The following is a 27,906-nucleotide window of genomic DNA, read 5'->3' as shown; positions in this document are numbered from 1 at the left end:
GGCAGACAACAGATCAGTTGAAAGCCATGTGAGGAACAATAACCAATAACAATAACCAAAGGCCCATTCATCTTCAAATATGAAAAAAAAAACCACATTCTATAAATGCGTCTAATATTTTCTCATTTTTAAACATATTTACCCAAAGATGTTATAGTAAAAAGCCAAACATGTCAAATATATATGAAAAAAGTATGGAAAGTGAGGTGTATTGTGGAAGTGAAAGATGGTTTGAATGATGCTGTGGAAAGAGAACACGGAGATTGAGCCCTTTGTACGAGAACGTTACATTTTGTGAAACAAAAAAAGAAACTAAGAATATGTCTTAGCCACCATTACTTGGGATGTTACAATATTGACGGAGGGCACAGCACCGAGACGTCACATATCTTGCAGGTCATTATTTGGCGGAAAGCCGTGACTCTCGCCTTGCTTTAAAGATAAACTATCACATGATTGCTAGTCTCGCGCAACACCCGGTCCATGTATCTATTCCTGTCTCCATATTACACAAGTAACTTAACACATGCGTGGCTCTTTTCACCAACAACCCTGGCTCTACTATCATTTTAAAGACAACTGATTTCTAGTTTGTCGCATGACTGGTTTATGTGTTTACACTTGATTAACCTAAAGATTCACAACTGAACCTTATCGATTGAGGGGGCAGTCACCGGTGTCGCAGAACTGGCCACTTCTTCAACCAGATATCCTGTCTGTTTGTTTTATTTATATGTATATATATATATACACAGTACAGGCCAAAAGTTTGGACACATTCAATGCATTTTCATTTACATTTTAGATTGTCACTGAAGGTGAAATAACTGAAAACATGATATGTATTCTAGTTTCTTTAAAGTAACCAATTTCTGTTTTGCACACTCTTGTCATTCTCTGGATGAAATTCAAGAACACCTGTGAGGTGAAAACCATTTCAGGTGACTACCTCTTGAAGCACATCGAGAGAATGTCAAAATTGTGCAAAACAGTAATCAGAGCAAAGGGTGGCTATTTTGAACAAACTAGAATATAAAACATATTTTCAGTTATTTCACCTCTTTTTTGTTAAGTACATAACGCCACATGTGTTCATTCATAGTTTTGATGCCTTCAGTGACAATCTACAATGTAAAAAATAATCATGAAAATAAAGAAAACGCATTAAATGAGAAGGTGTGTCCAAACTTTTGGCCTGTACTGTATGCATATTTATATATATTTACTGTTATTATTATTTATTTTGACTTTTTTTTTTATGACTAAGACACTCACGGGTCTCCAGGACCAAACATCAAGGGAACCTTTAAGGAAAAAAAAAAATCTCTATATAGTATTGATTTTGAAAATGCCAAATGTTAAAATGGCCCCGGCGTGTTTTATTTTTTCAGTGTGCGACCCTCGGTGGAAAACGTTTGGACACCCCTGTTTTATAGTCTCGTTCTTAGCACCTTATCAATAAATCAATCAATCAATGATTATCTATATAGCCCTGACTCACTAGTGTCTCAAAGGGCTGCACAAACCACTACGACATCCTCGGTAGAGCCCACATAAGGACAAAACTCACACCCAGTGGGACGTCGGTGACAATGATGACTATGAGAAACTTTGGAGAGGACCACATATGTGGAAACCGCCCCCCTCCCCCCAACCCCCCTCCAGGGCAGTGGTTCTCAAATGGGGGTACGCGTACCCCTGGGGGTACTTGAAGGTATGCCAAGGGGTACGTGAGATTTTTAAAAAATATTCTAAAAATAGCAACATTTCAAAAATCCTATATAAATATATTTATTTAATAATACTTCAACAAAATATGAATGTAAGTTCATAAACTGTGAAAAGAAATGCAACAAGGCAAAATTCAGTGTTGAGAGCTAGATTTTTTGTGGACATGTTCCATAAATATTGATGTTAAAGATTTCTTTTTTGTGAAGAAAATGTTTAGAATGAAGTTCATGAATCCAGATGGATCTCTATTACAATCCCCAAGGCGGGCACTTTAAGTTGATGATTACTTCTAGGTTTAGAAATCTTTATTTATAATTGAATAATTTGTTTATTTTTCAACAAGTTTTTAGTTATTTTTCTATCTTTTTTTCCACATAGTTCAAGAAAGACCACTACAAATGAGCAATATGTTGTACTGTTATACAATTTAATAAATCAGAAACTGAGGACATAGTGCTGTATTTTACTTCTTTATCTCTTTTTTTCAACCAAAAATGCTTTGCTCTGATTAGGGGGTACTTGAATTAAAAAAGTGTTCACAGAGGGTACATTGCTGAAAAAAGGTTGAGAACCAATGCTCTAGGGGACCGAAAGCAATGGATGTCGAGCGGGTCTAACATGATACTGTGAAAGTTCAATCCATAGTGGATCCAACACAGCCGCGAGAGTCCAGTCCAAAGCGGATCCAACACAGCAGCGAGCGAGAGTCCCGTCCACAATGTATTAAACATTTGCAAATATGCGTGTCATTACATGATTATTGCTAAAGAAGTTGGAGACAGAAGTTAGAAGTTATTGTCGCACTGTCCATGGTGCTGCTGGTGTTTCAGGACCACGGACAGCTGCGGCATAGAAGCCAGTCGCTCCCCTCAGGCAAGCAAACAACTTTTCGGAGTTCACATTCAGTGGCTCCGAGGTGAAGCCTCGTTGTCGAAGCGGTGAAAGGCTGCATAAACGGCGGAGAAGAAAGGCTAATTGGCGCCTTCTTAAGAGTGGACAGATCCTCTGGTTGTTGGCGCGTACGTTCGGGGGCTAATTAGTCAGCAGACTCCTGATTAGATGAAGCTGTTTTGGCCCCCAAGCGCGTGGATTAAGTGCTCATTGCTGCGAGTCTCGGTGAGATCAACCTTGTGGAAAATCTGATCTTTCTTTACGGCGGCCGGTTATGACCCCATCACGGGCGCCGCCGCGTCCCCTGACAGGCTTCTCTCGGCTTGACGCGCGTGACATATGAGGTGCGGCGCCAACCCGCCGCCCTCCGGCGCGCGACTCATATTTTCTCGCGGTGTTTGACTTTGGCGTGCGGACAGTGTTTGCGCGCGACGCTCCCGTCCCGAGGTGTGACAGCGCCGTGATTTATGGCGTATTATCGAGGCAGCGTAGCCTATCGCTAACTCATTAGGACTTTTGCTTGGCACGGCAACGCCAACAAAGAGAAGAGCCGGATGTTTCGTCCACGCTCCGAATGTGAACTTGCCTAACTTGAAGCCAAGGTCAACATAAATCACGGCGCACGTGGGCGTCACCTGGCGTGTGGCTATGTGTGCGGACACTAACGGAGCATGATGCTAATGGCGGCCGACATTAAATCTTACTCTCTGTGTTTTTAAAAGCGCCTCTAATCTGTCTCCCTGTCAGCTTTATTGGAGTGGCGAGGGTCCATTAGGGTGCGCAGTGGTCGCGTGCGCCTGGCGGGGGGTTAACGCCGCGTACACCCGCCTGGCAGAAGCCCGACAGGCCGCCGCGTCCCCGCGACACACGCCATGGATCTTCATTGCGCTGGAGTTTATCCAGGATCGCGAGGGACTGTCTCCCGTCTTTGCCGCAGCGGTGGGAAACACATCGGATACACGTTATTAACCGCCGAGATGTCGCTCGCCGTGACCGGAGTGGGCCGTGGTGAATTCGCTCAAAAGCGGCGTGACACCGGGAGGACAGGTAATGGCGAGCAATGTTGTGATGAATGTCAGGGAGGAGGCGGGGCCAATGTGAAGGAATTTTAAAGAAGTCGAGCGAAGCCATGTTTGATGGTTGAATGTTAAAAGGACAGCCCCCCACCCGTCCTTCACCTCGCGCGTCGCCTCCCGAGCGGCCGGCCGCCATCAGCGCGGCCGTGATTGGCCGAAGCCGCTCCCAGATGGGCTGGAGATGGGGGTCACGACGAGGCCGGGGCCTCGGCTGTCGGGCCCATCTGCTTCATTTCCCCACAGGGAGCTTGTGAACACGTCGTCACCTTCACCCCACAAACCTCTCCGCCGCGCGGCTGCTTCTTGCCGCCGCGGGTCCCCCGCCGCGCGTGAGCGACGCCAGCGCCGCGGCCCGAGACTAGCGATATTGCATCCATTTACCTGCGCGCGCGTCAAGGCCGCCCCTCCCCCGCGCGTGCAGCAAATGTGGATCCTTGCTGAGTCGGCCACAAAGCGGCGAGCCGGGAAAGAGGAGCGTGCTTGATGAGGCGCACCTTGAAAAGATTAAATCTATTGTTTCCTTGTCGTACCCATAATGCATTGTGTCTGCCTCTAATGTCTTCTGTCAGTAGGTAAGCAATGCCAAGTGGAGGATGCTTCCTCAAAAAAAATCTCCTCTTCTCTTCTGTCTCTCTGCAGTAACGGGATTTCCGTACCCCGCCACGGGCGCTGCCGTGGCCTACAGGGGCGCCCACTTGCGAGGTCGGGGTCGGGCCGTGTACAACACGTTCCGTACGGCCCCGCCGCCGCCGCCCATCCCCGCCTACGGAGCGTGAGTGTCTCATCTCTCTGGATAAATGTCAGCAGACACTTTAGCCGTTAAACTGAGATCTCCGTGCGGTCATGTGACGCGTGGATCACGAGGCCACGCCCTCGCGCTGCCAACACTCTGTTTGTGTTTTGTTTGGAACACTGCAGGTCAATTTGGATGTTTTTATGACGACGTAACAACCGGGCGAACGTGTCCATCGTAAAAACTAATTGGCAAAAATCTAAAATCGTAGACGAGTCTTTTAATATAATTTTTAATGGATAGAATGTCATTTAGTCTTTTATTGCTTTAGGTAAATAATTGCGGTCAAATCACCTGAATAATGAATACTGTTTGTACTGAACGTCACCATTACTATTTAAATAAAATAAATAAATTAAAAATAATACATTTAATAATACAAATAAATAAATCAAATATTCCAAAGACATGCACCTGGGGAAAGGTTGATTGGCAACACTAAATTGGTCCTAGTGCAGTGGTTCTTAACCTGGGTTCGATCGAACCCTAGGGGTTCGGTGAGTCGGCCTCAGGGGTTCGGCGGAGGTCAAAACACACTCGACTCATCATGTAAATAAAAACTTCTCCCTATTGGCGTATTACAGATACGGCAACAGTAGAATTCCCACTGATTTGCAGGTGTGTAATTTATGCACTATGTTGGTTTGTTCTTTGAACAAGGTGACGTTCATGCACGGTTCATTTTGTGCACCAGTAAAAAAACATGGTAACACTTTAGTATGGGGAACATATTCACAATTAATTAGTTGCTTATTAACATGCAAATTACTAACATATTGGGTCTTATCCATCATCTTTCGCTTATCCGAGGTCGGGCCGCGGGGGCAGCAGCCTAAGCAGGGAAGCCCAGACTTTCCTCTCCCCAGTCACTTTGTCCAGCTCTTCCCGGGGGATCCCGAGGCGTTCCCAGGCCAGCCGGGAGACATTGGGTCTTAACTAGTCATTATTAAGTACTTATTAATGCCTTATTCGGCATGGCCTCATTATAACCCTAACACACTAACCCTAACCCTAACAAAGTAACTCTAAATCAAGTATTTGTTCATTACAATATGTTCCCCTCGTGTCCAAAAACCTCTAAATTAAGTCTTTGTTACTTAGAATATATTCTCCATACTAAAGTGTTACCAAAAACACATAACTTTGTCTTGAATTTGAAAAGAAAACATTTTTGTTTTCACTAAGAAGGGTTCGGTGAATGCACATATGAAACTAATGGGGTTCGGTACCTCCAACAAGGTTAAGAACCACTGCCCTAGTGTGTGAATGTGAGTGTGAATGTTGTCTGTCCATCTGTGTTGGCCCTGTGATGAAGTCGCAACTTGTCCAGGGTGTACCCCGCCTTCCGCCCAATTATAGCTGAGATAGGCACCAGCGCCCCCCGTGACCCCAAAGGGAATAAGCGGTATAAAATGGATGGATGGATAGATTTTTTTGTAATAATTAGGCTATGTATTTTATTTTAATTAACGAATCCTGATTCTTTTTCATCCCGATTCTAAAACAATGTTATTTATTGAAGGGAATTATTTGTATATAGCGCTTTTCTCTAGAGACTCAAAGTGATTTAATAGTGACATCCATACATATTTTAAGCTAAGTTTAAGCTGGTGAGTAAAGTTTCTTGCCCACGGTACAACAGGAGTGACTAGCATGGCGGAAGCGGGGATCGAACCTGGAACCCTCAATTTGCCGGAGCTGAGCCAAAAGGCAAAGCTCCCAATTTACCGGTCGATCTACGTTCCCATCCTCACCTATGGTCATGAGCTTTGGGTCATGACCGAAGGGACAAGATCACGGGTACAAAAGGCCAAAATTTGTTTCCTCCGCCGGGTGGCGGAACTCTCCCTTAGAGATAGGGTGAGAAGCTCTGCCATCCAAGAGGAGCTCAAAGTAAAGCTGCTGCTCCTCCACATTGAGAGAAGCCAGATGAGGTAGTTGGGGCATCTGGTCAGGATGCCACCCGAACGCCTCCCTAGGGAGGTTTTTAGGTCACGTCCAACCGGTAGGAGGCCACGGGGAAGACCCAGGACACGTTGGGAGACTATGTCTCCCGGCTGGCCTGGGAACACCTCGGGATCCCCCGGGAAGATCTGGACTAAGTGGCTGGGGAGAGGGAAGTCAGGGCTTCCCTGCTTAGGCTGCTGCCCCCGCGACCCGACCTCGGATAAGCGGAAGAAGATGGATGGATGGACGGATGCATGAAAATCCATATATCAGCCGCCCTGTTTTATAAGCCGCAGGGTTTAAAGTGTAGGAAAAAAGTATTGGCTTACAGTCTGGACTTGACGATTATTAAGACGTGGCGTATTTTTTGGTAATGACAAATTGAGCATCACACCCTGCAGTGCGGATGTAGCCTTTGACTTCCTTGTAGGAAGTAATAATTATAAAAATAATAATAATGATAATAATAGAAATGAAAATAATAAGTCTGTTGGCCAGTAACAAATGGAGGAAGAGAGCAAACATTGGTGTGTTTGGTGAGTGCTGAGGGGTCTTTGGGGAGCTGTGTCCTTGCCACTATCCTTACATATAAGTGTGTGTGTGTGTGTGTGTGTGTGTGTGTGTGTGTGTGTGTGTGTGTGTGTGTGTGTGTGTGTGTGTGTGTGTGTTGACCGAGCTAACAAAGCCTGAGGGAGCACTGCTCACACAGCGCAGAGATAGCGATAGTATTAGCGTGCACAGCTCACCCAAACGCCAGCACGGCCGGGCGCTGATCTCTCGGCTTTGTGCTGCCCCGCACTCGCTCTCGCTTCTTTATCAGCGGCGGTCTACGTGGCCGTGGGAGAGGTCCGATGCGGGGCCCCCCCATGTCGGGCTAATCTGTGATGAGATCCAAGGAGAGAGTCCACATCCACTTAGTTGGTTGGCTGCAAACTACAAGCACAAGAAGATTCATATTGTCCATCAATGGCGTTTCTTATAGTGGGACAAAAAAGTATTTAGTCAGCCACCAATTGTGCAAGTTCTCCCACTTAAAATGATGACAGAGGTCTGTCATTTTCATCATAGGTACACTTCAACTGTGAGAGACAGAATGTGGAAAAAAAATCCAGGAATTCACATTGTAGGAATTTTTTAAAAATTATTTGTAAATTATGGTGGAAAATAAGTATTTGGTCAACCATTCAAAGCTCTCACTGATGGAAGGAGGTTTTGGCTTAAAATCGCACGATACATGGCCCCATTCATTCTTTCTTTAACACGGATCAATCGTCCTGTCCCCTTAGCAGAAAAACAGCCCCAAAGCATGATGTTTCCACCCCCATGCTTCACAGTAGGTGTGGTGTTCTTGGGATGCAACTCAGTATTCTTCGTCCTCCAAACACGACGAGTTGAGTTTATACCAAAAAGTTCTATTTTGGTTTCATCTGACCACATGACATTCTCCCAATCCTCTGATGTATCATCCATGTATCCATTTTGGTATAAACTCAACTTGTCGTGTTTGGAGGAAGAAGAATGCTGAGTTGCATCCCAAGAACACCACACCTACTGTGAAGCATGGGGGTGGAAACATCATGCTTTGGGGCTGTTTTTCTGCTAAGGGGACAGGACGATTGATCCGTGTTAAGGAAAGGATGAATGGGGCCATGTATCGTGAGATTTTGAGCCAAAACCTCCTTCCATCAGTGAGAGCTTTGAATGGTTGACCAAATATTTATTTTCCACCATAATTTACAAATAAATTCTTTAAAATTCCTACAATGTGAATTCCTGGATTTTTCCTCACATTCTGTCTCTCACAGTTGAAGTGTACCTATGATGAAAATGACAGACCTCTGTCATCATTTTAAGTGGGAGAACTTGCACAATCGGTAGCTAACTAAATACTTTTTTGCCCCACTGTATACATTATGATTAGTAAATGTATTGATGCTGCGAGACGGTGATGAAGTCAAACTAATCCTCGGCTCTTCTCCTATGTGACAGGGTGGTGTACCAAGATGGCTTCTATGGCGCAGAGATCTACGTGAGTACCAACCAACAACAAGCTGGGCCCTGCAGGGAACAAACGTGATCGCCTAGGGCTGAAGCCTCACCGCGTTCTGGCTGCCAGGTCGGCGTCGATTAGACCCGCGCGTGCTCTGCCAAGAAACCCGACAAGAACATTTAAAACCCCCTCAGCTCCTCCGCCCTCGCGCCAGCGCTCACTTTGGACCCCTTTCATCCGCTAGATTTGTCCGCGGTGGCGTCTCGTCTTGCCGACTCTCCTTCCTGTTTGTGCGCCCGTGTGCACTTCCGAGGGCTCGGCCGGGGTATCCCAGTGCGCCCCCGGGGGGAGGGAGGGTCTCGCGCTGGCCCGAGTGGTGCCTCACTGCCGCCATCCTACAGATCGGGGGAGGGGGGGTGAACAACGCGGTTTAAATTCTACCTTTCAGCAGAATAGAAGTTTGAAATCACGAGCATTGGTTTTCGTTCTAATTGAAAAGATGAGCTCACACTCAAATATTAGTATTACTAATGGTGTCATGAGGTAACGGCAGGTAGAGAGTGAAGGAGTTAACTTTCAGTTATATATATATATATATATATATATGTATATATATATATATATATATAGTGGGGCTATATATACATATATATATACATATATATATATATATATATATATATATACATACACAATATATATGTATGTATATACATATATGTATATATGTATATATATACATATATGTATATATATATGTATATATATATATATATGTATGTATATATATATATGTATATATATATATATATATATATATATATACACAATATATATGTATGTATATACTGTATATACATATATGTATATATATATATATATATATACACAATATATATGTATGTATATACTGTATATACATATATGTATATATGTATATATATATACATATATGTATATATATGTATATATGTATATATATATATATATATATATATATATATATATATATATATATATATATATATATATATATATATATATATATATATACACATCTCCATCCATTTTCTACCGGTTGTCCCTTTTGGGGTCGCGGGGGGTGCTGGAGCTTATCTCAGTTACATTCGGGTGGAAGTCAGGTTACACCCTGGACAAGTCGCAACCTCATCGCAGGGCCAACACAGATAGACAGACAACATTCACACTCACATTCACACACTAGGGCCAATTTAGTGTTGCCAATCAACCTATCCCCAGGTGTATGTCTTTGGAGGTGGGAGGAAGCCAGAATACCCAGAGGGAACCCATGCAGTCACGGGGAGAACATGCAAACTCGACACAGAAAGATCAGGACCCCGTGATTGAACTCAGGACTACTCAGGACCTTAGTATTGTGAGGCACATGCAACAACCCCTGTTCCACCGTGCTGCCCTATATATATATATATATATATATATATATATATATATATATATATATATATACATATATATATATATATATATTTTTTTTTTTTTTTATATATATATATATATATATACATATATATATATATATATATATATATATATATTTTTTTTTTTTTTTTTTTTTTTATATACACATACATACATATATATATCATATGAAGCAGGAGTAGATCTTGCTTTGGTTTTTGGTTGAGACCAGGGATCTTTCGCTCAAAAAGGTTGGAAACCATGTTGTAAATGATCTACCCTATAGATTTATTTTAGAAAATAGCAGTGTTGGATTTGTATTTGACTTTATTAAATATTTGGGTAGAATTTTTTTAAATAAAACCAAATTTATTTTAAGTAATATAGAAATGTATCAGCTCTCTAATCTATTTTATGGAGGAATGTAGTTTATCATAGAACTGACACCTAATGGTTTTAAAAAAGTTGTGATTTTAATCGGGAATCGGTTTGAATCGAGAATTGAATCGTTAACCTCAGGAATCGAATCGTGTGATGCCTAAAGACTCATATCCCTAGTGTGCATGTTTAGGGGGTTTAGGGTGTGTGTGTATGAGTGATTTAACCTGGGATTATGTAACGATTGTTTTTAAACGTAAAGCACTTTGTGCTACATCTAATATGCATGGCCGTAACTACCATTCAGGACAACGTCTTTTTTTAGGTGACAAAAGGATGATGTGACTGACTGTAAATGTACATTGTGTAGGACATGGTGTGTGTGCGCTGTACACCACCATGTGGTAGATCATCCTCTCTCAATATACCATCTACAAGTCCAACAACGTAACGCAATGAAGTCTACAGCCGATCCCAAATGTGCTGTCAACATAACATTAACATGAATTAGTACTAATGTAACTAGTGTTGGTTTTACATGAATGGAATTAATGTGAAACGCTGTCAGTGTAATAATGTTGTCGTGTCAGCCAGGTGGCGCCCCGCCCTAAATGCAGAAAACGTGCTCTGAGTAGGTGCTTCGCGATCAGTGCGTGAAGAACAACATTCAAATGTAATTTACTGAATGACAAGGCGCTTCATATAATATTTGACCCCCAAAGGTATTCCTGGCTGCGTCATGCTCTGTCAATTATTAAAAGTATGAATGCAAAACTCTTCCGGTGGTTCTGTGTCGGACATCATTAGTGCTTGCAGTCCTCAGCAGTAGATCTTGGGTTCAAACCCCGGTCGTGGTTGAAAATTTGGTATGTTTTTTAAATTCATGTTTTAATGATGTTAACAATTTTTAATATGCTAAACTTCAGAATGTTAATTAAAACGTGGACTGTTAGAAAATCATGCTGATCATCAAAGATGTTAGATAAGTGAGTTATAGCTCAATGAAAACTTTTTTTATTCTAGAAATTCATTGTGTTGCTCAAAGTAATATTATTTATGAGTTCAGCCTTTCAAAGATCCTCTAGGATCGGAGTCGACAACCCACGGCTCTGGAGCTGCATGTGGCTCTCTGGAGCTTTTTCAAAAATATATGAAAAATGGAAAAAGATGAGGGGAAAAAAACATATTTTTTGTTTTAATATGGTTTCTGTAGGAGGACAAACATGACACAAACCTCCGTAATTGTTATATAGCACACTGTTTATATTAAACATGCTTCACTGATTCGAGTATTTGGCGAGCGCCGTTTTGTCCTACTAATTTTGGCGGTCATTGAACTCACCGTAGTTTGTTTACATGTATAACTTTCTCCGACTTTCTAAGACGTGTTTTATGCCACTTCTCTTTCTGTCTCATTTTGTCCACCAAACTTTTAACGTTGTGCGTGAATGCACAAAGGTGAGTTTTGTTGGTGTTATTGACTTATGTGCAGTGTTAATTTTGACAGCAACATTTGATTTAGTTTTAGTCATAGTCTTTTGACTAAAATGTAATTTAGTTTTAGTCATAAATTTTGTTATTTAAATTGTTTTAGTTTTAGTTGACGAAATATCATAAGATTATAGTCGACGAAAACTACAGTAGATTTAGTCGACTAAAGGGTAATATGTAAACTTTCCCTTCAATTTCTGAAAGTCAAAGCAAAACAGCGGAAAAATCACAGATACAAGTCGTATTTTGATGAAAATCATGTCTCAAATTTAGTATTTCACGAGTAAGCCGTGTAATAAACAGGATAACGTCGAGTGAGTTGTATGTTGTGGAAAATGCTTACCTGTGTGTGGATTTCGGGGTGATTCGACTGTAAGTTTGTTGTGTTTTTCCCCGTAATCCTCGCGCTGCATGTCTTACACTGCGTCTTGTTATCTTTGACGTCAAATATAAAATTTCCCCATATGTCCTCTCTCCTCTTCCTCCCCAGGGTTGACATGTTGTCTTCTACAGCGCATTCCTGGGTCAGTCTCAAACGCAAACTACATTTACGTAACTTCCTTACCACGTCGTTCTGATTGGTTCTCTTCCCAACTCCTCCCGCCTCTTCCTAACGAAATGAGTTCCGATTAGATCTCGTCTCTGGCAGACATTTTCGTCTCGTTTTTATTCGTTGACGAATATGTCAATACACATCGTCCACGTCTTAGTCCACGTAAATTATTTTTTATTTAGTTATTGTCTCGTTTTAGTCAGAAAAAAAAGGTCGTTGACGATAATTATGCCGAAAATTTTTCGTCAACAAAATTAACACTGCTTATGTGTAGTGCTTATCAGACATATTTGGTCACTGTATGACTGCAAGCTAATGGATGCTAACATGCTATTTAGGCTAGCCTAATGCACATATTGCATCATTACGCCTCATTTGTAGCTATATTTGAGCTCATTTAGTTTAATTTAAGTCCTCTTAATTCAATTTATATCTCATGACACACTATCTGTATGTAATATGGCGTTTAATGTTTTGCGGTTCCAGATGGATTTGTTTTCGTATTTTTGTTCCAATATGGCTCTTTCAACATTTTGGGTTGCCAACCCCTGTACTAGGACAACCAATTTTTGACCTTATTATTTGTCACAACCTAGTTACTAGTGTTGTGTCGTTCGCGAACGATTCGTTCGAACGAACTAATCTTTTGAGTGAACGTACTGAACCGAATCACTTCATGAACGATTCGTTCCTTTCTCAGTTCAGTTGAGCTCCGCCGCGACCATGTCGGTATGAGTGGAACTGGCGCGAATCACGGTAATCACGTTCGCGAACGTACTGACACAGAGAAGTGACTGTGTCGCGGAGGATGACTTTACATTGAGGATTTCGTTCAGTCACTTTGCAGGTCGTTCATTGGGTGCTGAGGGCTTGTGTCGTTTGCGAACTGACACACACCGAGATCTGCCGCTGGGGAAGCTGTTTCTGACTGACTCATAATTCGCCGACCTGCACACATTTTTCTATTCTATTTTTCATACCGTGTTTATTACATACCGCTTTTAGAGTGATCATAATTGTTTAAAAAAAAAAATAAACACATTGGATGTGATATTAAAGGAAGAGTGATTTTTATTACATGTTTAATACATGTATGTTTTGTTAGAAACATTATATGTTCAAATAAAACTTGTAACACATTTTAGAATCGTTTTTTCTATCTTGTCAAATACACTATGAATTGTTAAAATAAATATAATGTAATAATGTAGAAAATAATTGCATTTCAAACACATTTAAGAATATATTTAAATTTTGTCGTCAAGTCAAATGTTAAAATGTAAAAATAATAATACCATTTGTAAATTTGTATGTAATTTTTACCACTTTAAAAGTCTTCTTTTTTTAAATTTTGATTTCAGATCCATTTTAAAATGTCATGGACACCTCATGAAGAGGACACAAAAAAAGAAGAAGGAAAAAAAAAGAATAATATTTGTAGCCAATTTGAAAATAAATTGTTAATATCTTGTCACACACACGGAGATCTGCCGCTGGGGAAGCTGTTACTGACTGACTCATGATTCGCTGACCTGCACACAGAACTGCTGCTGCAGAAGTGATTCGGTGAACGAATCAATTTCAGGAACTGATTCTAGTGATTCAGTACAGTCAAAAGAACTGTCGATCCCATCACTACTAGTTACGGCCCTGGTAGTGTGTACGAAGAGTGCGTTACAAATGAAGCAGCACGGAGGCTGTGGACAAAATGGCAAAACACATTTTTAAATGTGGTCCTTTGATTCTGGAACCCCGACCGTCACCGCAGCATCCGCCAGCTGAGATAGCGAGATGACGGCGTGACATAGCTTGCCTCTCACTTCCATGCTGATGGTGTCTGGGGGAGAGGAGCCACTGATATATGACCCCCCTCCAGACACACACACAAAGACACACGCACACACCATAATAGGCCACCGTGACTGATTTAGTTTGCCCCTTACGCTTCTTAGGATACCACAACTACCCCTACCCCCCCAAAAAACCACCATCACGTGCCGGACTCGGCGCAACAAACACGACGCTGATCTACCGGCAAATTAGCAGGGAGGTAACCGTACGCGGCGTATGCTAATGTGTGCGGCGGCGTGTGCAGCGAGCGCGCCGGGCCCGACACGATAACAAATGTGCTGCACTGTTGTGTGCAGGGTTTGACAACACGGGCGCGGTGATTTATGTGTCGCCGTGCGTCCGGGCTGGAGTTGTAATCAGCGTGTTCCCCAGGCGTGGCCGTCCCGCAGGAAGTCTTCCGCCCGCCACTTCCTGTCCCCGCGGAGAGAAGGGAAAGGGGGCGACTGGGGGTCGGCGTGGCCCCCTGACCTGGATTCTCATGCCGTCGCTTCCCCCGAGGAAACCGACGAATGGAGCGCCGCGTTATTAAAGGCGCGCTGGCGCTAATAGAAAAACAGTAGGAGAGGCAGCTCCATTTTTCAAAGAGTTGGAGCGGCGCTCTACAATGAGCTCCCTAATTCCTTCTCCGCTCTGGCAAATGAATACGGCGGTCCCGACTGCCCCACGCTCCCAACTGCCCCCACGCTCCCGCCGTCGTCTCTCCGTCGCACTTCATTGGCCAGTCATAGGCGTGGCGTGGGGAGAGAGAAGGATGTTTAATAATGTAGTCAAGGCGCATCTTCGCTCCCCAAATGGGCTGATTTGGGGGCTCGGTCACATGGTCAACTACTGCTCTCCCGTCCAAAGGCAAAACCTAGTAACTCACGCCTAGCTGATTTTGAGAAAACAAGGTAAAACCAATCTATCTTGATGCTGTCTTACAAAGATCTACAAAGTCATCAAACATATAGATATTTTCTTGAGCTTTCATTTTCTTGCCGATTGAGCCATGGATTGAATCTGCTCTCATGAACGTGTGCCCTTTCTCCAGATACTTTATCACAATCTCGGGTGGACCCCATTCTGCGTTTGCACATTGGGCAAGAGCCGTGTACAGCGTCCAGTTTTTATTTTGACCTCCACAGTTATCTGCCCAAAAGAGTATGCAAGGGGAAGAATCAAGAACAATACATTTAATGAAGGTGCTTGCAACGTCCTGGGCCAATCTTCCAAATATCCCCTCGTGCCATAATATCACATAATCAGGTTGACCGTCGGCCCCCATTCGTGCAAATGTCTCATTAAAGACAATAAGGCGACTGACAAAGAAGCTCCGATTGGTCCCTTGAGATACTAGGTTTTTCTGTTGTATCTACACGGTTATGTGGTAGTTGCTAAGTCCTGCCATGCGCGTAACAGCTTACTTACGGAACAAATTACAATATCGCATACACTAATGTAAATCATATCACCTAGGAACTCCAAAATTATTATCAGCTCAGTTTTGACCGAAATTGAGTTACTGGGGTTTGCCTTTGGACGGGAGTCCTGCCACTACTGTGCTCAATGGCTCTCAATAGCACTCTCTGGTGCCTGGAAGGGGCGTTGCAGGATATTTAAATGTATCGTCTGCTTGGTGTGGATAATGAAGTAACGGTGGATGTTTTTGCAGGGTGGATATGCAGCATACAGGTTCGCCCAGCCCACCACCACCGCCGCCGCTTACAGTGACAGGTGAGGAGCAGCTTATTTTTTACTTCCATACTAAATTTACAATCTCACACCTTTTTTACCTTTATTGATTGATTGATTGAAACTTTTATTAGTAGTGCACAGTTCATTACATATTCTGTACAATTGACCACTAAATGGTAACATCCGAATAAGTTTTTCAACTTGTTTAAGTCGGGGTCCACGTTAATCAATTCATGGTAACTGATACGGTACTACAAACCCCGTTTCCCTATGTGTTGGGAAATTGTGTTGGATGTAAATATAAACGAAATACAATGATTTGCAAATCCTTTTCAACCCATATTCAATTGAATGTTGTTAAAAGAAAAGGTGATGTAACACAGTGGTGAACATGCCCTTTCCCAACTACTTTGGCACGTGTTGCAGACATGAAATTCTAAGTTAATTATTATTTGCAAAAAAAAAATAAAGTTTATGGGTTTGAACATCAAATATGTTGTCTTTGTAGCATATTCAACTGAATATGCTGAATATGCATGGGGACGGCGCGGTTGTAGAGTGGCCGTGCGCAACCCGAGGGTCCCTGGTTCAATCCCCACCTCGTACCAAACTCGTCACGTACATTGTGTCCTGAGCAAGACACTTCACCCTTGCTCCTGATGCGTGCTGGTTAGCGCCTTGCATGGCAGCTCCCTCCATCAGTGTGTGAATGTGTGTGTGAATGGGTAAATGTCGAAGTAGTGTCAAAGCGCTTTGAGTACCTTGAAGGTAGAAAAGCGCTATACAAATACAACCCATTATCATTTATTAATGTAAATATAAACAGATTACAATGATTTGCAAATCCTTTTCAACCAATATTCAATTAAATGCACTACAAAGATAAGATATTTGATGTTCAAACTCATAAACTTTATTTTTTTTGGCAAATAATAATTAACTTCGAATTTCATGGCTGCAACACGTGCCAAAGAAGTTGGGAAAGGACATGTTCACCACTGTGTTACATCACCTTTTCTTTTAACAACACTCAATAAACGTTTGGGAACTGAGGAAACTAATTGTTGAAGCTTTGAAAGTGGAAAGCTTTGAAAGTGGAATTCTTTCCCATTCTTGTTTTATGTAGAGCTTCAGTCGTTCAAAAGTCCGGTGTCGTATTTTACGCTTCATAATGCGCCACACATTTTCGATGGGAGACAAGTCTGGACTGCAGGCGGGCCAGGAAAGTACCCGCACTCTTTTTTTACAAAACCACGCTGTTGTAACACGTGCTGAATGTGGCCTGGCATTGTCTTGAATGTTGAGTGTTGTTGAAAGAAAAGGTGATGTAACACAGTGGTGAACATGCCCTTTCCCAACTACTTTGGCACGTGTTGCAGCCATGAAATTCTAAGTTAATTATTATTTGCAAAAAAAAACAAAAGTTTATGAGTTTGAACATCAAATATGTTTTTGTAGCATATTCAACTGAATATGGGTTGAAAATGATTTGCAAATCATTGTATTCCATTTATATTTACATTTAACACAATTTCCCAACTCAAACGGGTTTGTAATTCCCAGTACACCTGGGAGTCAATGCCAGTACAGAATGAAACCAACGTCCCATGCAAAATGTCTGATATCATGTGCGATATGAGCAGTTCTGCAGCATGTTCACTCGTTTGTGATATCATGTGCGATACGAGCTGTCCTGCAGCGTGTTTACTTGGGAAAAGTTAACGTTTGAATTGAGTTGAATACTCTATTAGTGATGTTCAGAGCTAGAAATAAAGTTCTTCCGAAGGACTTACAAAAAGTTATTTGTGTTCACGTCTGAAGATGAGAACCACAGAAGGCTGTATGACTTCAAACATCCAAGAGTGCGAACAAATTTGAAACAAATGTGCTTGTCTGTTGCTGGTGTGAAAGCATGGAATTCTCTAAACAAAGACTTAAAAAGCCGTAAGAATATCTTTGAATTTAAAAAGAGTTACAAAAGAGAAAACTGGAATTATATCAAACTGAATTTTGATTTAGATTGGACGTGTCATTATGAAAATGCTTAAAGGAAAATAAAAAAATTATGTTGGAGTTCGGGTGTTGGTGGAGGGAACAGTTATTAAGTCATCTAAAATAATTTGTGTTAAAACGGGGGCGGATAAATATAAGCATAGTATTCTTCCATATGCTCCTTTCTGATCATGGAAATGTATAAGAAACAAAAAAAACAATGAAAGAGTCAACCGTGGTTGTGTAAATGCAATTTCATGAAAGGAATAAAAATAAATGATGATGATGAACATGTAAATGTCCTCCAATAAGCACACAATTTCTTCTATTTTAGTCAAGTCATTTACAACAGATAAACATGTTTGACTATAGGCAGCTACACGGCAGCTAAGCACACAGTACCACACAAGCTAGCCAGTTTTCATTACGTTCGTAAAGTGTTGAAATCGCCATGTAAAAGCGCTAATGCCAATAGTAGCATGTCTATGGCAAACCCAATGTAAATTAGCATCAAGCGAGCGCATTTTGGAAAAGGTTTGAGTGTTTTCTATCAAGCCTACTTGCTTTGTTGGTGTTGAAAATTGCGACACTTCTTAGAGCAGGGGTCACCAAAGCGGTGCCCGCGGGCACCAGGTACCCCGTAAGGACCAGATGAATCGCCCGCTGGCCTGTTCTAAAAATAGTTCAAATAGCAGCACTTACCAGTGAGCTGCCTATATTTTTAAAACTTTATTTATTTACTAGCAAGCTGGTGTCGCTTTGCTTAACATTTTTCATTCTAAGAGAGCCAAAACTCAAATAGATTTTGAAAATCCCAAAAAATATTTTAAAGACTTGGTCTTCACTTGTTTGAATAAATTCATTTCTATTTTTACTTTGCTTCTTATAACTTTCAGAAAGACCATTTTTGAGAAAAAATATAACCCTAAAAATGATTTTAGGATTTTTAAATGCATATACCTTTTCACCTTTTAAATTGCTTCCTCTTCTTTCCTGACAATTTAAATCAATTTTCAAGGAATTTTTTTTTTTTTATTGTAAAGAATAATAAATAAATTAAGATTTAATTCTTAATTTTAGCATCTGTTTTTTCGACGAAGAATATTTGTGAAATATTCCTTCAAACTTATTATGATTAAAATAAAATCTAAATAATTCTGGCATACCTAGAAAATCTTTAGAATCAAATTTTAATCTTATTTCAAAGTCTTTTGAATTTCTTTTAAAATTTCTGTTCTGGAAAATCTAGAAGAAATAATGATTTGTCTTTGTTAGAAGTATAGCTTGGTCCAATTTGTTATATACTCTAACAAAATGCAGATTGGCTTTTAACCTATTTAAAACATGTCATCAAAATTCTAAAATTAATCTTAATCAGGAAAAATTACTAATGATATTCCATGAATTATTTTTTAAATATTTTCAAAAAGATTCGATTTAGCTAGTTTTTCTCTTCTTTTTTTCGGTTGAACTTTGAATTTTAAAGAGTCGAAATTGAAGTTAAACTATGTTTCAAAATTAAATTTAAATTTTTTTCCCGTTTTCTCCTCTTTTAAACCTTTCAATTAAGTGTTTATTTCCTCATTTGTTCTCTACAAAAAACCTTCCGTAAGAGGAAAAAAAATGTACGACGGAATGACGGACAGAAATACCCATTTTATATATATATATATATATATATATATATATATATATATATATATATATATATATATATATATATATATATATATATATATATATATAAATATATATATATATATATATATATATATATATATATATATATATATATATATATATTTATACATACATAAATACATACATACATATATAGATTTATTTATTAAAGGTAAATTGAGCAAATTGGCTAATTCTGGCAATTTGTTTAAGTGTGTATCAAACTGGTAGCCCTTCACATTAATCAGTACCCAAGAAGTAGCTCTTGGTTACAAAAAGGTTGGTGACCCCTGCCTTAGAGGGAGTTCGGCTGATTGTATAGTCTGCAACCGGACGTGTCGTCATGTGCAACGAAAATATTGAAATATGACACAGTTTGATTTTATTTGAATCCATACTAAGAATGCGGTAGAGATCCCCATCACCAACATATTCCACCCACCATTACGTGACTGTAAATGGCTCCGGCTGTTTTGGGGTAAAATCTTCACAGTGAAGTGAAGTGAATTATATTTATATAGCGCTTTATCTAGTGACTCAAAGCGCTTTACATAGTGAAACCCAATATCAAAGTTACATTTAAACCAGTGTGGGTGGCACTGGGAGCAGGTGGGTAAAGTGTCTTGCCCAAGGACACAACGGCAGTGACTAGGATGGCAGAAGCGGGAATCGAACCTGCAACCCTCAAGTTGCTGGCACGGCCACTCTACCAACCAAGCTATGCAGTGGATTTAAAGTAAATTTGCTTGTCTGTGTTTTTATACATGCACATTCCACCATTTTTTGTCAGAAAAGTGGCTTTTGCTTGTGATTTTGAACAAAAGGCCGTTTGTTCTGTCACGGGAGAGTGTGCACAGACACTTGGTCACGGCGGAGGGAACAAGAGAGCCAAGAGTGGATTTGAAGTTGCAGAAGCTGGGAGTAGATTGGAGGTGAAAGCGATGAGGTCTTGCTTCATTCAGGAGAGGAAAAGAAGCAGGATGGTATTTATGAATGCCCTCAGGTCTGCTATGAGAGGGGGCGGGGGATGGGGGGACTCCATCCCTTGTGAGCGATGTCACTCGGGTTCAGGTGCGCCACGTTTGAGGGGGCGTCGCTGATTCATCCGCTGTCAGGCGGCGCTGTTGGCTGCTTTGGGAATCTAATCTGGGAGGGATTGAGCGTGTCACCAGTGATAACGTACACCCCCGCCTGAGAGCCTGGAGATCATATCGATAATGTAGCATTTATCAGGCCGCCTCCAAGAAACAGAAATTGGACAGCGCTGCCTCTTTTTTTTTTTTTTCCCTCCTCCTCCGCCTTTCTAGGTGATTCAATTCCCGTTTGCAGACTTTTCCCTGAGATTGAATGTAATTCTCACTGAGTAGTTTGTTTCTGTTTCACTCAATGCAGCTTTCTTTGTGTCGCCTGTAAACAAGCGCCATGTATTCCCGGAGACACCCTGCAAAACTGGAGTCCATCTCTCAGCAGTTCTGTGCAGGTTGTGGGACTAAGGTTGTACAAGTACCGCGCTACTAATTAATTAAAAAAGGTACCGTATTTTCCGGACCATAAGGCGCACTTAAAATCTTAGTTTTTTTCTCAAAACTCAACAGTGCGCCTTATAACCCAGTGCGACTTATGTAAGGAATAAGTTTGGTTGAGTTTACCCACCTCGGAACAATTTTATATGGTACATGGTGTAATGATAAGTGTGACCAGTAGATGGCAGTCACACATAAGAGGTACGTGTAGGCTGCACTGTTTGATAGGGACGGCGTGGCGCAGTGGGAGAGTGGCCGTGCGCAACCCGAGGGTCCCTGGGCAATACACTTCACCCTTGCTCCTGATGGGTGCTGGTTCGCGCCTTGCATGGCAGCTCCCTCCATCAGTGTGTGAATGTGTGTGTGAATGGGTAAATGTGGAAGTAGTGTCAAAGGGCTTTGAGGACCTTGAAGGTAGAAAAGCGCTATACAAGTACAACCCATTTATTTATTATTTATTTATTTGATGTGTTTCAACATACGAGTATAATTATGGTGTGTGTATAAGGTAAGACATATTATGTGGCTGTGGTGGGCGTGGCCTGCGTGCCTGCGGGGAAGTGGGATGTAGCAGGGCCGGCTTCGAGGTTGGCGACAGGTGAGTGGATGACACAGCTGAAAGTGTTCATCTAATCACCTGTCGTTCTGTTAAAAGGCCACAGTCGGGAGGCGGCTAGGGTGAGTTTTGACAGACGACAATGCCGAAAGGCAGAGAGTGACATTGCTGAAGGGAGACAATTGCTGTAAAGCAGAAAAGATTATTGAAAAATAAATCGTGTTGAACATTAAAGCTTGTCATGTCAGTCCTTGGTGGTCCCGAGAACCCGGAAGCAGCAGACTTCCACAGTGGCGTTTTGTTTCGCAATATTATGCAAAATAAACTTTTCTTACCTTGTGTCAAATAAAAATGAGCTGCATAATAGGAACTCAATTAGTATTTGTCCTTCACTATGTGGTATGTTACTAAGGTTATGAAGTTATTTTCATACTCTAGCTAGTGACTTTACAAACGATGCTACATATTAGCAGTAATGCTACTTTCAACGCTTTCCTCCCCTCCCCACACTTGACAAATTCCGGTTGTCTGGTCGTCATATTCCCACTTGAAGCCGAACCACCGCCAGACGACGGAAACCCTGCTGTTTTTTTGGGGAATAAAGTCTTCCTTCATTTGTTACCAGATCCGCACCTTCATTCTCTCGTACGGCTACATTAGCAGCTAACGTTAGCCACGGCGCTACCTCTCTGCCCTGCGAGGGCGTGTATGTGACGTATAACGTGACAGTTTGTGACGTATGTAAGAATGTGCGCCTGCTCGTCTGCGAGACGGAGACACGGGAAAGAGCGAGGAGAGCCTGAAGTGTACGCCCGCAGCTGAAAGTCCTGCGTGAGAACGTATACTCGAATAATACGATAGTCATTTTCTATATTTCATTACTGCGATATATCGTATATATGGATACATCGCCCAGCTCTATTGTAGACACATAGAATCATCATACTGCTGTGATTATATGTGTCAAGTGTTCATTCAAGGCTAAGGCAAAATATCGAGACATATATCGTGTATCGTGATATGGCCTAAAAATATCGAGATATTAAAAAAAGCCCATACCGCCCGGCCCTATGTATCGTAACATTTTCTGTTCAAATCAAGCCAATAATGACTCTGTTAGTGGTCCCTTTTATTTTGACACGTATGGAAATAAATGTTGTTCCTGCCACACCATGTGAGACTGGGTCTCCTCAGGGGGGTCCGCTGACCTGCTGGGCGTCCCTCTGCTGAGATTTATTAGCATCAGAGGGCCTGTGGGCTCACTAAAGATAAGAGGACCAGAGACCCCATGAGGTCCTGATGGCCGCCATGATTTCACGTCCCGCTGGCTGACCTTGGCCTGTGAAGGTCTGCGCCGGGCCGAGCCTCTTTCACATCCAATTGAAACAAAACGCTCGTGTTGTTTCCTCCACTTATTATTCCTGCTTGATTCGGGGGCCCTCGCTCCTTGGCCGCCTTATCTGCGCCGCACAGGCCTTCATTTGCAAGCGAACGCCGAAGGGGGAGGGAGGAATATGTGAAGTGCGGTAAATAAATAAAGCAGGCAGACATCTTGTCCTGTCTCCGAGGGAAATTGGAAGGATTAGTTCCAAACCAGCGACAATGAAAGGAGCGGCGAAACAAGAAAAACGGGCGCGGGAGCGGGCCCTAGGGCGCCGACCGCGTCCTCTGTCTTTGTCTCGTCCTCATTGCCTATTCTGTCCACCTAATGAAGACGTCGACGTGACGGCAACCTTTGAGCTGGTTTTTTGTGCGGCGGCTGGCGTCGTGGCCGCCGGAGGAAACAGCTGAGGGCTTTGCGGACATGAAAGCGTTGACTTGAGGGCTGCGGCGTCTAACAAGCCGCCGTGAACGTCCGTCAAGCCTCCATCAATGACTGTCTTCTCTCTGTGCAGCTACGGCAGAGTCTATGCAACAGCCGACCCCTACCACCACACCATCGGCCCCGCCGCCGCGTACAGCGTGGGAACCATGGTAAGTCTGAGCCGCCGACCCCCCAACCCCCTCCACCCACACACACACACACACCATTTTCATCAGACCGTGTCAAAGAAGTGCATGTCACCTCCTCACTGACACTCTCACATCCTTTTACACTTACACGACCACTCGTTAGCCCTCAGCTGACAAGAGCAGTGGCGTCCCCCCCACGCTGGCCATCACAGGAACTTTACACACATGGACGTAACAAACGCTCCTTTGACACAGTCTGTGGACGACGACGCAAGATGCGAGCTCTCGCGAGAATAAAGACCGGGCTTTGTTCAAAACAGGGGTGTCCAAAGTGCGGCCTGGCCGTCGTTTTCTGGCCCAAAGCTCATTTTTGTGCCATAATTCAACACAATGTTTACTAAGGGAAATGACGGCAGACTAACACCAGGGGGTATGTTCAATAATCGATTACATATATATATAGGGAATATATATATAATGAGAATACTAAACAATAATAATAGACAATACTAATGAACAATAGAATGGTGTGTGTCAAAAACCCAAGAGTGTGTATGGTGTATGACTATGTGAAGTATTTAATTGGAGTGTGTGTTACCAACGTGTTGGAGGCGCGGTGCTGTCAGACAAGGGCGAGGCAGGCAGGGAAGTCCAAAGTCCAAGCGAGGGGGCCAAAGGCGGGAGAGCGAGTCCAAAGTCCAAAGACAAGGTCGGGGATCCAGGAAGGCAAACAGGTCCAGGAGGGAAACAGCAGTGGTGACACGAGCGCTGTGGGAAGAGTGGGAGACACAGGGATCAGGGGAACGAAAGGTAACAATGAAACAGGTAACGAGCGAGGTAGTAGATTCACCATATGAGAATTAAGTTCCCGCCAGGATCCCTGGGTCCACTGGTCTCTTAAGCAGCTCGCCCTCATCAATTCCAGGTGTGTAAGGCAATCGTCTGCAGGCTTAAAGCTGCATGGGCTTGCTGTCAGCTGAGAGAGCGCATGTGGGCGTGGCCCACGGTGCGCTCGTCATGAGACACAGATGAGGACGCATTGGAATGCACCCTGACTGTGACAAACAATAGTTCATAGTTCAAAACCCAGCCGAGTCATACCAAAGACTATAAAAATGGAACCCATTACCTCCCAGCTTGGCACTCAGCATCAAGGGTTGGAATTGGGGGTTAAATCACCACAAATGATTCCCGGGCGCGGCACCGCTGACAATCATTGGTACTTTAACTTTAACTTTAATAATGAAATGTGTTAAAAGTATAAATTCTATACTATAAGCCTCTTTTTTTTTTCTTATAGAAACAGTGCAACTAATTTATGATTTTTTTCTTCGCTTAGGACCATAAGGCAAATAGTTTGCATTAAACACATGCAAATACACTGAAAAGGTGCGTTATTGTGGGTGCTATGGCGCCATCTTTTGGACGAGTTTTCTAACTGCAGGTGCAGCTGGGGGATTGTCAATTTCTGCTTTAAACCGGAAGTGGAAGAGCTGTTTCGTCTTCTGACCGTCCATAGCGGCTTTACTCGTATGGATTCTTCATTCATCACTTCAAGCAATGTTTAAAAATAATAATAATAATGGATTAGATTTTATATTGCGCTTTTTTCTATTATTATATACTCAAAGCGCTCACAGAGAAGTGGGAATCTATCATTCATTCACACCTGGTGGTGGTAAGCTACATTTGTAGCCACAGCTGCCCTGGGGTGGACTGACAGAAGCGAGGCTTCCAGTTTGCGCCTGCGGCCCCTCCGTCCACCACCTATCATTCATTCACCAGTGTGAGCGGCACCGGGGCAAAGGGTGAAGTGCCCTGCCCAAGGACACAACAGCAACGATTTGGATGTCAAGAAGCGGGGAGCGAACCTCCAACCCTCTTGTTTCTGGCACCGCTCTACCCACTACGCCATACCGCCACCAAAAAGTAAAGTTAACAATAAAACAAAAAAAATTCTTACTTACTAAACCATCCCATGTGTGATGTCTGTAGGAGTGTTTTCATGCATATTTGTACATGCTATCGTAATGTAATCAAGCTGGCGTCATTAGTATCAGCTAATATGCTAACACGTTTACGAGTGTCTGTGTTAGCATTATTAACTTACAATACAATCTTTTTGTATTGTGTCAGTTTCGTAAATTCCTTAGTAAATTAATCAAAACGTCACCGTGGAGTTATTGAGTCTGTTTAGCTGATGGGAGAGCTGGCTTGCGCAGCTAGTCGGTCTTCTGTTTTTTTTAATCAGCCGTTTTACTGCCGCGTTACAGACACTGTTTGGAAACAGTTAAGGTATGTAAATAAACATATACAGAGTATTTCTGTATTAAGAACTTATTTCACAACATATATACCTGTGGCTTGCAGTCCAATGCGGCAAAAATTTGGAAACATTTTAATTTTTTATGTTTGTCCCCTCTGGTGTCCGGTGCGCTCTATAAATCGTATGACAAGGTATATTTGACACTAATTAGTAGTGATGGGTCAAATGATACTTAAGTATGGAACACAAGGAGTTATACTGTGACACTCCATACCTTAATGTGTGTGTCACGTTAAGAAAAAAAACATAATTGATACAGTTTCTGTGTCGTTTGACTGCAAAGCACCAAACTGTTGATCAGGAAGCTTTTTTCAGCTCACGAGTGACTGCTCGTTAAAAAAAAAAAGTTTTTCTTTTACTTGTCTACTAGGGGTGTAAATCTAACGAGTCAATGCGATTTCGATTTCTGGGGTGGCGATTCTCGATTCAACACAATTCTCGCAATCTATTATTAGGTGTAATAATTATAATGAAAGTTTTTCAAAACAGGTTACAGGTTAGAAAAGCTCCATCTGGTTCCATGGAGATTGCCTAAAAACTTATTTTTAAAAATGCATTCTTATTATATATATATATATATATATATATATATATATATATATATATATATATATATATATATATATATATATATATATATATATATATATATATATATAATTTATTTTATAAAATGGTTATTACAAAAAAATACAATGTTTTATGTATATATATATATATATATATATACACACACAGACATACTATATTTATAATGTGTATATTATATTTGTATAATATATATTTTACAAGGGCTTCACGGTGGCAGAGGGGTTAGTGCGTCTGCCTCACAATACGAAGTTCCTGCAGTCCTGGGTTCAAATCCAGGCTCGGGATCTTTCTGTGTGGAGTTTGCATGTTCTCCCCGTGAATGCGTGGGTTCCCTCCGGGTACTCCGGCTTCCTCCCACTTCCAAAGACATGCACCTGGGGATAGGTAGATTGGCAACACTAAATTGGCCCTAGTGTGCGAATGTGAGTGTGAATGTTGTCTGTCTATCTGTGTTGGCCCTGCGATGAGGTGGCGACTTGTCCAGGGTGTACCCTGCCTTCCCCGAAAGGGAATAAGCGGTAGAAAATGGATGGATGGATATATTTTACAACCGGCATAGCTCGAACCTGCAACTTGAGGGTTGCAGGTTCGATTCCCGCTTCCGCCATCCTAGTCACTGCCGTTGTGTCCTTGGGCAAGACACTTTACCCACCTGCTCCCAGTGCCACCCACACTGCTTTAAATGTAACTTAGATATTGGGTTTCACTATGTAAAGTGCTTTGAGTCACTAGAGAAAAGCGCTATATAAATATAATTCACTTCACTTCACTACATATAATAGTATAAATCGATTTCTAAAAATTATTATTCAGTTAAGGATCCGGGTGAATTTGTTTGTGCACGCTTAGTGTTTGTTTAATATTTGGCTCATTCACCAGAGTTAAGCGTTTCATATTACTTTCTGCATAACAATTTTTTTAAAGAAAAAAAAATACTGTACTTACTGGACTATAGAGCGCCCCGGTATTTAGGTTGTACCCACCAATTTTTTTAATAAATAAATAGTTTTACATACCGGGTATATTAGCCGCAGATATATACCGGTACAAAACATTTTGTAACTGTTTATTTTGACAGTTGGAAAAAAAATATAAATTTTTTTGGGGACAATAAAATGTCCGGCTTTTTGATACTTAGAAAAAATCCTGACTTTTTGACGATAAAATGGCCGACTTTTTGACACTTAGAAAAAATCCCAACTTTTTGAAGATAAAATGTCCAACTTTTTGACACTTACAAAAAAATCGCAATATTTTGACACTTGGAAAAAATCCCAACTTTTTGACAATAAAATGTCCAACTTTTTGACACTCAGAAAAAATACAGACTTTTTGGCCCTGCGATGAGGTGGCGACTTGTCCAGGGTGTACACCGCCTTCCATCCCATTGTAGCTGAGAGGGGCACCAGCGCCCCCCACGAACCCAAAAGGAATAAGCGGTAGAAAATGGATGGATAGTTACATACCTTG

At 41.8% G+C, this 27,906-nt stretch overlaps 1 protein-coding gene across 10 annotated transcripts in view; it reads left to right on the top strand.

The window, feature by feature from the left end:
* LOC133556071 (RNA binding protein fox-1 homolog 3-like) overlaps positions 1-27,906 on the top strand; it is a 981,253-nt gene that overhangs the window by 930,717 nt on the left and 22,630 nt on the right. For all 10 annotated transcript variants that reach the window (XM_061905676.1, XM_061905681.1, XM_061905679.1 and 7 more), the window contains 4 exons: positions 4,338-4,470; positions 8,428-8,467; positions 15,793-15,854; positions 23,462-23,540. In XM_061905676.1, the coding sequence (XP_061761660.1) occupies positions 4,338-4,470; positions 8,428-8,467; positions 15,793-15,854; positions 23,462-23,540 (314 nt within the window). The remainder of the gene's footprint in view (positions 1-4,337; positions 4,471-8,427; positions 8,468-15,792; positions 15,855-23,461; positions 23,541-27,906) is intronic.

Source organism: Nerophis ophidion, linkage group LG07, assembly GCF_033978795.1.
Source record: "Nerophis ophidion isolate RoL-2023_Sa linkage group LG07, RoL_Noph_v1.0, whole genome shotgun sequence".
Classification (NCBI taxonomy): Eukaryota; Metazoa; Chordata; class Actinopteri; order Syngnathiformes; family Syngnathidae; genus Nerophis; species Nerophis ophidion.
The sequence above is the reverse complement of the archived record's forward strand: the minus strand, read 5'-3'. Positions and strand labels throughout refer to the sequence as shown.